The sequence below is a fragment of the Cricetulus griseus genome, chromosome 3 (genome assembly GCF_003668045.3).
Source record: "Cricetulus griseus strain 17A/GY chromosome 3, alternate assembly CriGri-PICRH-1.0, whole genome shotgun sequence".
NCBI classification, from domain to species: Eukaryota; Metazoa; Chordata; class Mammalia; order Rodentia; family Cricetidae; genus Cricetulus; species Cricetulus griseus.
Window position 1 is genome coordinate 158879762 of NC_048596.1, and position 13971 is coordinate 158893732.

The window sequence follows — 13971 nt, forward strand, 5'->3', positions numbered from 1 at the left end:
CCTATTCCACATCTGAAAATACCACACTGCTGTTTTTAACCCTTAGAAGACTTGGTGGATTTTGTTTTCTGCTGTTATAGTTTGTTTGTTTGTTTGCTTGTTTTAATTTGCAAACATATTCTCTCTTAGTCTCTTGCCCCCATCCCAACAGTGAGAAAATTTCGGGGCAGTGCTATGGACTCAGGATCAAAGTCCAACACATATTGTTTGTCAGTACCACACAAGTGCTAGCTACCAAATATCAATCCCCAGGAATTTACACCTTTGTTTTTAACCCAAAGAGGTCACAGGACAAAATCACTCTGTGGGTCTGTCTTAAAATTTCTTTCTTTTAGGAAAGATGCAGAGGTCATGAGGGAGCAGAAAGGTTGAGTCAGGTGTAGATTAGAAGAAAGGATATGTGATAGGTAGGGTTTTAGCTGGGGGAGTCGTAGGAGAGGAAGGGAGGGAGAAGGGAACTGGGATTGTCATGTAATTCAATCTTGTTTGTAATTCAAATAAAAAAATGAAAAAATAAAATAAAAATAAAAACAATGACACCAAAAAAGAGAAATATTCATAAAAAATTCTTTCTTCTGATTTGAAGTACACTCCATGGACTTGCATTTTAGAACTGGGTGAGTTATCAGACCACAATGGTTCAGCGTTTTCCATCAACATCACATATAGCATTAAAAATTTGCCCAGACACATGTGTGACACCTAAGGATGACAGTCTAGAAGCCCTCTGAATGACAAAGCTTTGCATTCTCCAGATGTTAACAACCTGAGAGACATCAAGTACAGACCTTGTTCTCCCCCAGCAGAGCTCTTTGTCTGGGCGGCCCTCACCCTGCCTTTGGCTTTTTTTTTTTTTCCAGCTCAGTCCAGATGGATCAGCTTGTTTTTCTTGCTCAGTTTCAGTAAATGGGGCTTTTTGAGAAAATCAACATCCCAGTCCCTTTCTTTTGCTTCTGAATTCAAACACATTTCCACAAACTGCTCCATGAATAGACCAGGCCCTGTCAATTATGGTGACAGCTGCCTGTCAGGTCACTTTAAATAGTGTGGGGGCATGAGAGTGTTATGGTTATGTGTGGAGATCAGAGGACAACTTGTGGGAGTGGGTTCTCCCCTTTCAACCATGTATGTCCTAGGGATTGAATTTAGGACATCAGTTGGCAGCAAGTGACTTTACCTGCTGAGGCACCTTACATGCACACCCACAACATTTAATGAGACAGTCTTACCATGTGTAGTCCCTGCTGGCCTCAAAGGTCCTCCTGCCTGAGCCTCCTAAATATTGGGACTACAGGCATGCACTACCATGCTCAGCATCTGGCTTTAACCGGGAATGGTGAGGCATCAGGGGGCATGGGCAGATGCCTGTCAAGTTAAAGTGTGCATGCACACACTATTCCTCCTACACTTTTGCAGAGCTGTGTATACATGGTTCTGTGGATAAAGAAAATGCCAAAAGCAGTCCAAAACTGTGTTTCTGCCCTAAATCTTAAACCTGACAACCAAGGAACACTGAGACTGAACATCAAGGGCTGTGAATGTAGGGAGTGTGAATGTTGGGCTGAGGAGATAAGTCTGGTCAATAAAATGTTTCCTGTGCAACCCTGATAGTGTGGATTAATCCCCAGCATCCATTCCTGAGTGTGGCAGCAAGCACCTGCAATCCTGTGTCAGAAAGACAATCAGGAGAAGCCCAGCCTAGCCTCATTGTTTAGTTCCACCATTTGCAGTGTTTACTGCCACCTTGACAACTGGATGGACTCTAGAACTACTTATAGTTGTGCCTGTGTCTTGATGATGTTCACTGAGGTGGGAGGACCTGCTCACTATGGGTGGCACCATTCTCTAGCTAAGATTCTGGGCCATGTAAATAGAGAGAGGGAACTGGGTGCAGCACTTCATTCTCTCCTTGTGTTGATGGGATGTAACCAGGTGCTTCAAGTTCCTGTGGCCTTGGCTTCTCTGCTATGCTTCACTGCATCCATGGTCCAAGGGTGCAGTGAAGCACCCTTAAGTTGTGTTTATCGGAGTATTTTATTACAGCAACATGAAGATAAACTAAGAAAGTCTCTCCCAGGCCAACAGGAGACCCTATCTCAAAAATAATAATGTAAATGGCATCAGAGTAATGATGCCTAAGACTGACTTCTCTCTCTCTCTCTCTCTCTCTCTCTCTCTCTCTCTCTCTCTCTCTCTCTCTCCTCTCTCCTCTCTCTCACACATACACACACACTTACACACACACTCTCTCTCTCACACACACCACACAGACCCCCAAACATACATACACACACACACACACACACACACACACACAGACGGATGGACAGACGGACGTACGTCTTAGTGTGATTTCTTGTAATGGGCAGAGTGTGATAAGATCTACTCAAGAAGCAGACCTCCATTGCCAGACCTCACCCAGCTTCTGGCAGTCATGATGGAGGAAGACGAGCACATACAAGGTGAAAGCAGAGCTGGAGCTGTGTGGAGGGGAAATGCAGAGCTCTGCAGCTCTGTGCATCTCTCCATGGGCCTCTCTTCTAAGGTTCAGTGCATCTGGTCATGCCAACAAGCACAGATGGAACCATGGATGGTAGACACTCTGCCAGGTCCCCTTGATATCGGTAGCATCTCACAGCTCATGGGGTCAGTGACATGGACAAAGAAGGGTTTGGGTTTTGGGTGAGAAATTCATGCAGTTTGAAGAGATAATCAGAGTATGAGAGGCCCACAGTTTTGTTTTGATTTAATTTTTCCAATTATTATTTAAATTCTTACTCTAAAGGATTAAAAATTCTGTCAAACTCCTCAAATTGATAGTTCCCTAAATATTCCAAATAATAATTGTATTTTGCATTTGAAAGAATTCCCTACTTTCTAAACTGTGTCTATAGACACTCTCCCTCGTGGTGTCTATAGGGCTAGTTTGAGGGGGAGGAGAGGCCATTGTTCATGCATTCATTTCTCCCATTCAGAATTTGAGATGGTTATTAAAAACTGTCTAAAGATAGCCAGCTAACTCCTCGTAGCCAGATGGAGGGGCCAGGTTAACTTGAGCTCCAGATATTGCCACAACATTGTGTGGTGCTGGCAGCATATTGCTCTCACAGGTTCCTGTCCTTGGCCCAGAGCCGTAGAAAGCATCTATGATGCAGAAGTGCTCGTCTTTAGGGTCTCACATGGCTGCTCTGCTGAGAAACCCTCTCAATTACCCTTTTTCATTGTTTTGTTTTTGTTTTTGTTTTTTACAATTTTGTCTTTTTATTGAAGTCCTTGGGATTGAACCGAGGGCCGTGCACCTGTTAGGAGTACCACGCCAGTCTCATAAGTATCCATTATCAGTCATTTTAGTGTCTAGTTCTAACGTGAAAAAATATAAACTTGGGTTTCCTTTTTCTTTTTGCCTTCCCTCCAAGAGTGATCCTGAGGTCCCTAGTGCATTCCTGTCAGTCTTAAAGATATTTTAGATCAGAGACCAGAGATCTGCGTATAATTGCAGGTAACACCCACGTCTCTCACATTTCTTCCTGTGTTGGGAATCAGCTTTCGATATCTTGAATTTCCAGTGACAAAGAATTCAGAAAATGGGCTTTCTTGAGATCTCAATTAAAAGATAACTTGGGAATCTTAGACAGCACCCAAAGAACCAATGACACCAGAAGCTCACTCCTTGGTGTGGAGATAGGAAGCATGTGCAGTAGATGTGTAACTGAAGATAGTTTGTCTCTAAAGCCTTTTCCCCCACAAGACAACGATAAAGGGAATTCATCCTAGCATTGTCTAACTTCATCCTGATGGTCACCCTGTTATGCCCTGCAGGATAATTACATATATTCCAAGGCTAGGATGGTTTAATTTAGAGTTTCCAAGTGAGGTAACGTGTGTTTCTTAGCAACTGGCAGAAATGTAGACTTGGTTGGAAGCTGCAAGGATGAGCTCATCTCTGTGTTTCAAGTCAGCTGCACTGGGGAGGGTGGCTGCTGTCCTCCAGTGATAGTCTACTTTCATATCTCATTCATAATTCAACAAGGCTCTTTTTTTTTCTCATTATATGAGATGCTTCCATAATATCTCCAAGGGCACACCATAGCTCACCCAGTGTTGCAGCTTAACCCAGAAAGCTCACATCACGACAAGATCTATGTCACCCTGTAAATTACATATTCTGGAAGGGAGAAAAAAAGAGCTAAATTCCAAGTTGATCTTTGCAGTGTGTGTGGCTACATCAACTAAACCAGTCTCAGTTTCTGGAATGACCTCGTTCGAATAATCTAGAACACAGTACTTGCTCTTGGGTGTCTCTATATTCATAGTCTTGTGTGTCTCTTCTCTGGGGGGTTGAAGTCAGAACTCTGGGAATGGCAAGCAGTCTCCTGCTGGTGTCAAATTGTTTCTTAATATGCCTTTGGCATGAAAGCTGACATCCGTTGCTGCCCCCTCTGCTTCTGTGCAGGTGGCTCCAGGAAGGAGGTTACTGAGCACTGGGAATGGCTTGAACAGAATCTATTGCAGACACTCTCCATCTTCGAGAATGAGAATGACATCACCACATTTGTAAGAGGAAAAATACAGGTAGTAGCCTTTTTATTTTGTTTTGGCTGAATGTTATTAAAATACATAGTATGCATGTATAAAATTCTCAAAGGATAAAAAACATTTTAAATATACCAAAGCCTTTTAATTGAAAAAATCTAAAATTTACAGAAATATTGCAAAAATAAGAAGTGTATATAACCCAAGTGTGCCCTTCACTCGGACTTAGCTGTCAGAACATTCCACTCCACTTACTTAGGATTCTTAAAGCTAACACTCCTTCAAGTGTGTGGTTTCTAATAGTGATATTTGATGAAAAATAAACATTATTTATTAATGTATATAATTGTATCATTATTTAATATTTAGCATATATTCTAAGTTTTTAAAAATTTAGAGTTATTTATGTATATAAGTGTTCTGTGTACATGTGTGTATGTGCACCATGTATGTGCCTGGTACCCTCCAAGGTCAGAAAAGGACATCAGGGCTCCTGGAACTGCATTTACGGATATCTGGGAGCTCCTGTGCAGATGCTAAGAACCAAATCCAGTCCTCCTACGAGATTTTTCAATGCTCTTACCCTGAGCCATCTCCCCGGTCCCACATAGTCTAACCTAAATGGGGTTGATTGTACCCTTAATGGTTGTGTTTTTCATTCTATGAGGAAATTGAATTTAGTTTGCACCTCTTTAGTCTGGAACATTTCCACAGCCATTCCTTATATCGTACGACATTTATGTTGTTATATTGTGCCCGTCTGGTTTTTATAAAAGGATGTTTCATTTGAGGTTCTGTCATATGTCTCTTTGTGATTGAATTCAAGTTTTGCCTTCCTGGAATGGAGTGCTACACAAACTATCTGTGTACTCCTCGGGCTATTGTGTCCTGAGGCACATGAAATTTATCTGCCACCCAATGGTGTCATGAGTCCATTCAAAGTTCATCCATTTTTCCATGGTAGAATTCATGCTTTTATCTTTGTAAATAATGGTATCTGTAGGAAAACATTTTAAACCACCAATACCCCATTTTTTTGTCCAAGTTTCCTTGTTGGTGTAGTATCCATTAATGATGTTTAAAAATCTGAATAGTTCTTCAGTGTGAAAGTTTGCAAACAATGGTTTTATTAAATATGAAGTTGACATACTACAGACTTTATTTCAATATTATCATTTTGAAAATTCCACGTCTTTTTTCATTTCACAATCCAACCACTTATCCCCTTGTTCTTTTTACATCTCTATGTTTGGTGTGTGTGTCAGTCACTACCTGTGCCATCCAAATTTTGCAACTATAAATTCTGCTACATTTAGAATTTCACGCATCCATGCTTGCATATGACTGAGGCTGTGTCTTTAGGGTGAACTTGCAGATGTGGAATTGCCAGATTGAAGTCTAAATGCGTATGCTGTTTTGCTAACTATTCTCAGTCTCCCTTCCCCCCCCCCCCCCCCCCAGGATGCTGTGCTACTTTATATCCCCACTGGCATTTGTGCAAACACCTTCTTCCCCACAGCTTCTCCAATAGCATAGATTCTTCCGCTTTCCAATTTCTGCCAGGGAGACTTCACTTGTGTTTGGCTTGTATTTGTGTGAGAACTTGGGCAGCATTTCCTGTGTCTAAGATACACATTCTGTGTCTATACACTGCTGTGTGTAGCTTTTGTTTATCTTTTATAGGATTAGGGAGGTCTTGTTTTTCTTGAATGTTTTGTGTATGTGTGTGAAGACCAGGGGGCAATCTGTGGTGCCATTCCTTAAGTGCTGTCTGCCTCTTCTTGTGTTTATTAAAGACAGACTTGCAAGGACACTAAGGTGTCTGGCCTGAGCCCTAGGGATTCACCTGTCTGTCTCCACAGTGCTGGGATGCTCCACCATGCCCAGTTTTGGTTTAGTTGGTTCTAAGGACTGAATTTAGACCTCTTTGTCTAGAAAGATCATTTGCCTTTTGTTGGTGATTCACATGTGTTGTAGCTATTTCTCCTGTTTGTCATTTGTCATCAGACTTTGCTCATGACAATTTTTGCCACACAAAGTTGTAAAGTGACTTTGTATGAGGGGGTGCTCAAAATGATCAATTCTTTCTGTTTTAGCAACTGGGTTTTTAGACATGGTTACAAAACCTTCTTACATCCAAAACATGGGGAATTGTAGTGAATGGTCTGGTGGAATGCTGCTGTAAAATCCCATGTTCTCTTTCCTCTTTCTATGTGACTAAATTTTTCCTCAAGTACATAATAATCGAAACAGTAAAGTTGATAACAAATGGAAGTCCATTGCTCTTTAGGATGTGATGTGGTTGAAGTAGAGAGCTGAATTTGAAGCTGGCCATATACAACTCAAACTAAACTGTAGAAAATGCTCATCCAGTGACCCCAGTCTGATTCTCATGCCCAGCTTTCCCTCCGAATGAATGCACATTCTCTGTTTAGGATGCCCTATTAGAGACTAAGAAAGGGAGAGAGGGAGTGACACACTGGGGAGGGCCAGATACAGACAACTTTCCAGAGTGTGTGTGTGTGTGTGTGTGTGTGTATGTGTGTGTGTGTGTGTGTTAAGTAATTGAAGGTTGTGTAGTAAAACTCAGACTCTATGTATGATGCAAGCATGAGAATATGGAGATCAGGAGGGCTTCTAGTTGTTTCTTGTATGAGGGGCTGGAAAAAAGAGGGCAGCCAGCTGCAGTGGAAATGCACACTGACATGTGACTACATAGGTATCCTGGGGCCACCTCGCAGTCCTGCCTCTTGATACTGCCAGAGGAAAAATCACAGCTTCCGAGGGGAGAACAAATTATGTCAAATAGTTTTTCTTCTCACTGCATTAAATGCATCAGGTTTATTTCCCCTGAAACCATTTATGAGGAGAGAATTCCCATTAATGCAATAATGTGTGAAAGAATGTCATTCATGTGCAAATGAATGGCTTGCTGGTTCACAGATTGTCCAATAATTAAGCAAACTAGCAGGCTTATTTGCTATGAGATCTAACTAACTTTTATAAATTATAAATTAATATCTAGACAGGCAACAGGATTCAAGTGCTATGCATAGCATTTTGTATGCTTATTTCTTGATGTTTCAACATGTTGATCATAATGGTCATATTGTGTGTCCTTGTGTTGCCTTGACTAGTAATTACTATAATTATATAATTATAATTGTAGGGTTTTTTAATTTTTTGTTCTGTGTTTTGAGACAGGGTTTCTCTGTGTATGCTTGACTGTCCTGTAACTCACTCTGTAGACCAGGCTGGCTTCAGACTCTCAGAGTCTACTTCTGCCTCCCAAGTGCTTTAACCAAGAGGTTAAAGGTGTGTGCCACCATCACCAGGCTAATTATAGTTGTTTTAATAAGAATATAACTCTCAATAATTGACTTTACTTTCTTGTCTTTCTAGAAGTTACCTTTGCTTCTAAATTAGCAGGGGATAGGCAGATACAAATGAAAACAGAGTTACCACATAACTTTTGCCACAAGTTATATTTTGCCAATCTCCTTTAGGATGGAGATTAATAGATGAAGTGATTAAAACATTTTAATGAACCAAATTATTTTAATGGACCTTAAGCATAGCTTGTTATACCATAATCCCCTATACTTGCTTTCACACTTGCAAATTTTAAAGGCTTGTTTTATTATTTTAACTAGGTGTATGTGCTTGTGTCAGTGTGGGATATATGCACAATAGTGCAGGCATCTGCAGAGCTGGAGTTACAGGAAGTTGGGAACCGAACTTGGGTCCTCTAGAAGAGCAAGCAGCACTTGCTCTTAGTCATTTCTCCACCCTATTGTTAAAATGGCTTTCAAGCTTAATGTCTTCATGCTTTAATTTTCTGTCCTCAGTTATAAATCTAACATTTCCTTGTGTTTACCAAGTTTTGGGTTTTTTGTTTGTTTGTTTGGTTTTTGTTTTTTGCTTTGTTTTGTTTTTTAATGTATATTTACTTTGTTTTGCTTTTGGGGGGGACAGGGTCTCACTGTGTAGTCCTAGCATGCCTGGAACATATCATGTAGACTAGGCTGGTCTTGAACTCACCAAGATCTCTCTGCCTGTACCTCCCAAGTGCTGAGATTAAAGTATACACCACAATGTCCAGCCTCTGGTTTACTAAGTTAATTTTACTCTTTTAGTTCACCTTTACATATTTAAATTTACATTAGGCACCCAGTGTGTTAGATATATTGAATTTCTGACATTATGAAGTGCTGTTGCCTAGAACTAGAGTGATTTGTTTTAGAATAAGTAGAACCATAGAACTTAGAGGAAAGAAACACTCCATCCCTGTGTTCAGTCCACCTTCTGGCTGAACATTCACAGAAAAGACAAGGAAAGCTTGGGCATTCCAGACTCTGTCTTTTCTTAAAGGTGAGAAAGTTGGAAGAGGGAACTTTTGACTGGTCTATTGACAACTGTACATTATGCCCCAGAGTGTCTCCAACTATCCTTTCTTAGTTTCATACTTTCATAAATACATTCATACTTACAAACATTTTGAAGTTTAAATGGACATTCTAGAAGTTGGTATTTAGCATGGTGTTTTTGTACCAAAATATACAGGATTTACACGTGATCTACTGTGTAATACAGGGCCTTACATGTAGTCTGCTGTGTAATACATAACCTTACTTGTGGTCCACTGTGTAATATCACTAGTTTTAATGTTCTTCATCCATATTCTGACTTCCATAAGAGATCTGCTACAGTGGTCCAGACGAACAGATATAAGCCCAACTAAGGTTTCCAGGCTGATTCTAGACCTCTGCCGTTGCCTAGGAAACACTGATGCTGCTTCCTATTACTGGGTTCTCCTCATAATTGTATTACTTTCTCATTCATTTCTTCTGTGTCCCCCCCCCTCTCTCTCTCTCTCTCTCTCTCTTTCTCTCTCTTCTCTCTCTCTCCTCTCTCTCTCTCTCCTCTCTCCTCCTCCTTTCTTTCCTTCTTTCCTTCTTTCTTTCTTTTTTGTTGTTGGAAACAGTGTCAGTGGCCCAGGTTGACCCAGAAGTTACTATGTAGCTCAGGCTGGCCTCATCAAGACCCTTCTGAACTCTTCCCACCCAGTGATCCAGTGCCCTTACACCACCTCTGACTGTCTGACATTCCTCATGTATCTCTACTGAAGCCTGCTCATGCCTAGAATAATCTAGGTTCAACTCTTTAGCCTCTATGGACCTCAACATTTGTTTCCTCTGAGGGATTGTAGCAGAACTAATTAGAGGAAAACAATCTTATCTTAGATATTCTCCCAGGAAAGATTGTTGCTGTTTCTGATGCCAGCCATACTGCTACCCTGGGTGATGATGGACCAAGTCCACACTGAAAACTTAGTTTCCTAAACATAGTTCACTATGAAACAATGTAAATTCCACAATTGAGGTCATACAACAAAAAGCAAAATATGACTCCTTACGAAATATTCTCATTTGAGGACACAACATATTCTCTCCTAAAAATATTGCAGTAGATACCTTTTAGATGTACTGTAAATGTTCAAGTCACTATTGTTAGTGTTGGAACTCATTCAATGGTTGAGGAAAATATAAACAGAATCCAACATAAGTTGAAAGAGTATAGAATTGAGAATGTTTAAATGGAGTTATGTGTTGCTTAGTCTCACAGGGAGAAGAGGGTGACTATGGGTTGAGGGAATGGCCATGAAGCAATTGTACAGTGTGGATGCCGCATAGGCTTTGGTAGCAATGTTGTTGGCAAGTCTCTGTTTCAGAACATGGCTGTACAAAACCTGAGTGGCATGAGAATTGTGACAGGAAGCCGCTGCGATAATTCTGGCTTGTGCTGAGAGTCTAGGGGTGCCTCTGAAGGTAGACTAGATTGAAGATGAACTATGGGGTTATGTTCACAGAGGGAGTCTACTGTTGGCTCTTAGTTACATGTCCAAGATTTTTAGTCATGTGAATGGAGACGAGGACTTTTGGAAGACTGAAGCCATCTGTTCTGCTACCATTCCTCATTTCCACCACTGAAGGCCACAAGGGATAAGGTGTGGCAATGGACATAAAATTCAAGAAACAATTTCAATATATGATGCAGAGAACCGCCAGTGCTTTGTGTGAGGGAAGGAATCATAACTAGATGGTTCACAGGGAGGGGGAATCAACTAAACCAGGGTTTGAGGGTGGTTGATGTGACTAAAACAGTTTGCAGAATGACAGGACCAGAAATGAGAAGGTGAGACACTTATAGATGGCACTGTAGGCCCAGAGGGCTGGGTAGGGCAGAATTCTCCCAGGAAACTATTCAGATACTGGACAATGAAGAAAAAGTTACAGTGTTCATTGGATTCAAAATGAACATGACCTAGTATTTTTGGTGTAACAAAAGTGGTGAACTACCTATGTTATTAATGGTAAGAATAATGTAGTCAAAATTGTTTTTTAAATTGGTCTTATTTTTTGCATATGGGTGTTTTGTATATGCAAGTATGCCCTGTGCATCACATATGTGCCTGTGCCTGTGGAGGCCAGAAGGGGGAGCTGGATCCTCTGGAACTTGAGTTATGGACAGTTGTGAACCACCATGGGAGTGCTGGGAATTGAACCACAGTCCCCTGTAATACAAGTGTTCTTAACTGCTGAGCCATTGCTCCAGTTTCCAAAATCAGCTCTCTCTCTCTCTCTCTCTCTCTCTCTCTCTCTCTCTCTCTCTCTCTCTCTCTCTCTCTCTGTGTGTGTGTGTGTGTGTGTGTGGTGTGTGTGTGTGTGTGTGTGTGTTTGTGAGGTGGGTACATGTGCATGGATGCGCATGCATGTCTGGAGGCCAGAGAGCAATGTTAGGGTCTCCTCAATTGCTCTGCACCTTATTTTTTGAAACAATATGTTTCACAGAATCTGGAAGTCTCTAATTTAGATAGACAGGGTGACCCCAAAGCACCTGGGATCTTCCTGTCTCTACCTCACCAAAGCTTGCATTAGAGTAATGGGCCTCCACAGCTGATTTCCATGTGGGTTCTGGGCAGTCAAATTCAGGTCCTTGTGCTTGTGTGGCGACCACTTTACTAACTGATCCAGATAGGTATCCAGCCCCCCAGAATTTAAGCGTATGTTTATGGGAATAGTAAGGCTACGCTGGAAGAGTGAGAGGCCAGTGCACAGCCTGAAGGCTGGGAACTAGAGACATGATGATCCTATTGGAAGGTTATATCCCAAGGATGCTGAAGGATTCAATCATGTCTAGGAGACCCCCAGTTCTCACAAGTTCACACAGATATAGGTGACACTCTGGGCCCTGGATCCACATTTGCTATGCTCTGAAGCTCAGGCTTTCCCAGTAATAATGAGATCAGAGAAAATGAAGATAATGTAGGGGCAGATTTGATGATTACAAAGTCAATCATGGAATTCGAGGGAGCCTTCTCTTTTAAAATATATTTGATTTTTGTGTGTATGCATGTGTGTGTATGTGTGCTTACACACACATGTGTGTGGCCATGTATACCATAGTGCCCCTGTGACAGTTAAGAGGACAACTTTCGGGAGTCTGTCTCTCCTTCCACCGTAAGAGTCCTGGGGATTGAACTCAGACCATCAGACTTGGCAGCAAGTGCCTTTACCCACTGCACTATCTCTCCAGCCCACGGTGGCTTCTTCTCTAAAGAGATGCACAGAAACAGTCTTCAGGGAGCTAGAGAGGATTTGGCTAGCAACTAATGCCTTCTCAAGTTACTGGAATGATTCAATAGCAGAGTTAGATTAGACCAATCACTTGCTGTGCAAATATTTTATCTCCTGTCCAGCTGTCAAAGAATCGTGTATCTAAGTGACTTCCCTTTTGTATTCATTTGTTTTTGGCTCAGATGATTCCTGAGGTGTGGGGTCTCTGGTCAGATATCCTTTAGAGACATACAGTCAGTCCTTCCTCCCTTGACCTTCTATGGTGTTTTGTTTGTTTGTTTGTTTGTTTGTTTGTTGAAAGACAGAAGCTGACCTTTATAATAACCCTATTATGATGCACTTAGTAAAAATTAACTCAAGACGCTTATACTTCTTTGTTTCCAGATAAAACAGTTTCATTTCTAGTGAACATAAGAAACTAACAAACACCAATGGATGTGTAATAAGATCCTCAGACAATTTTTTAGTGCACAAATGCTTCTCGTTAATTGGCTGAGCATGAAGACTCTTGAGAAGCTGAAACAGAAGGATCACAGTGAATCCAAGGCCAGGCTGGGCTGCATAGTGAGTTCCAGGACAACCAGGAGTTAACCAGAAGCTTAGAATTTGATGGATTGCCTCAGAAGGGAATTAATCATTAAAACAAATCTGGTCTTAGAAAGTGTTTCACTCTAATCTATTCAGATGCAGACAAAATTCCATCTGTATGCTTTATCCCCGATTAGGGCATCATTGCAGAATACAACAAAATCAACGATGTTAAAGAAGATGATGACACAGAGAAGTTTAAAGAGGTCATTGTGAAGTTCCACAGGCTGTTTGGGATGCCCGAGGAAGAGAAACTTGTCAACTATTACTCTTGCAGTTACTGGAAGGGGAAGGTCCCCCGGCAGGGCTGGATGTACCTCAGCATTAACCACCTGTGCTTTTCCTCCTTCCTGATGGGGAGGGAAGGTGAGTGAGTGCTCTAGCGTTTCAGTGGGAGCCTTGGGAAGTCCACAGAGGCTTTCCCGGAACTCACAAACCAAATCAGAATATCAAAAACATGTATGTAGAGGTGAGTCAAGATCTTTTTCTGACTGTTTAATGAGTGCATTCAATTATTTTCATTTCAACGATTGCAAACAAATTAATCATTGAGTTCTAGAGGTTCACTAAAGATACAGTTGATTTGGTAGACATGACTTCAGTCCATAATAATTCTGATCCCAGCGTTTATGTAATACAAGTTATAACTAACAAACCAGGCAATAAAGGTAGGGCCGGGAGCTTAAAAGAGTTGGACAGCTGGGAGCAGGGCTGTGAGTTTACCCCATCTGGAAAGACACTAAAGTAAGTGTTGACCCCACCTTGTTGCCTGTGCTCAGCCAAGCTGGTGATCCGGTGGGTGGACATCACTCAACTGGAGAAGAACGCCACGCTGCTTCTGCCAGACGTGATCAAAGTGAACACACGATCCAGTGAGCATTTCTTCTCCGTGTTCCTCAACATCAACGAAACATTCAAGCTGATGGAACAGCTTGCCAACATAGCCATGAGGCAGCTCTTGGACAATGAAGGATTTGAACAAGACAGATCTCTGCCGAAACTCAAGAAGAAATCTCCCAAAAAAGTGTCTGCTCTTAAACGGTGGGTGAGAAAAACTGTAGAACTCAGTAATGGAAAGCTTTTCCATTCACGCAGGCACTGAGTTCTGATCAACTTCCAGCTTGTGAGCACTTTCCTGAGTGTAGGTGCAATGGGGAAAAACTGCCTCAGCCAACCCCAGTTAGTGAGAGAGACAGGTATGATGGGTTCCTCC

At 41.6% G+C, this 13971-nt stretch overlaps 1 protein-coding gene across 3 annotated transcripts in view; it reads left to right on the plus strand.

Annotated features, from left to right (window-relative positions):
* Tbc1d9 (TBC1 domain family member 9) overlaps positions 1 to 13971 on the plus strand; it is a 98361-nt gene that overhangs the window by 49579 nt on the left and 34811 nt on the right. For 2 of the 3 annotated variants that reach the window (XM_027406131.2, XM_035441402.1), the window contains exons 3-5: positions 4454 to 4572; positions 12896 to 13124; positions 13538 to 13799. In XM_027406131.2, coding sequence (XP_027261932.1) covers positions 4454 to 4572; positions 12896 to 13124; positions 13538 to 13799 — 610 coding nt within the window. The remainder of the gene's footprint in view (positions 1 to 4453; positions 4573 to 12895; positions 13125 to 13537; positions 13800 to 13971) is intronic. The other variant, XM_035441403.1, reaches the window with a different exon arrangement.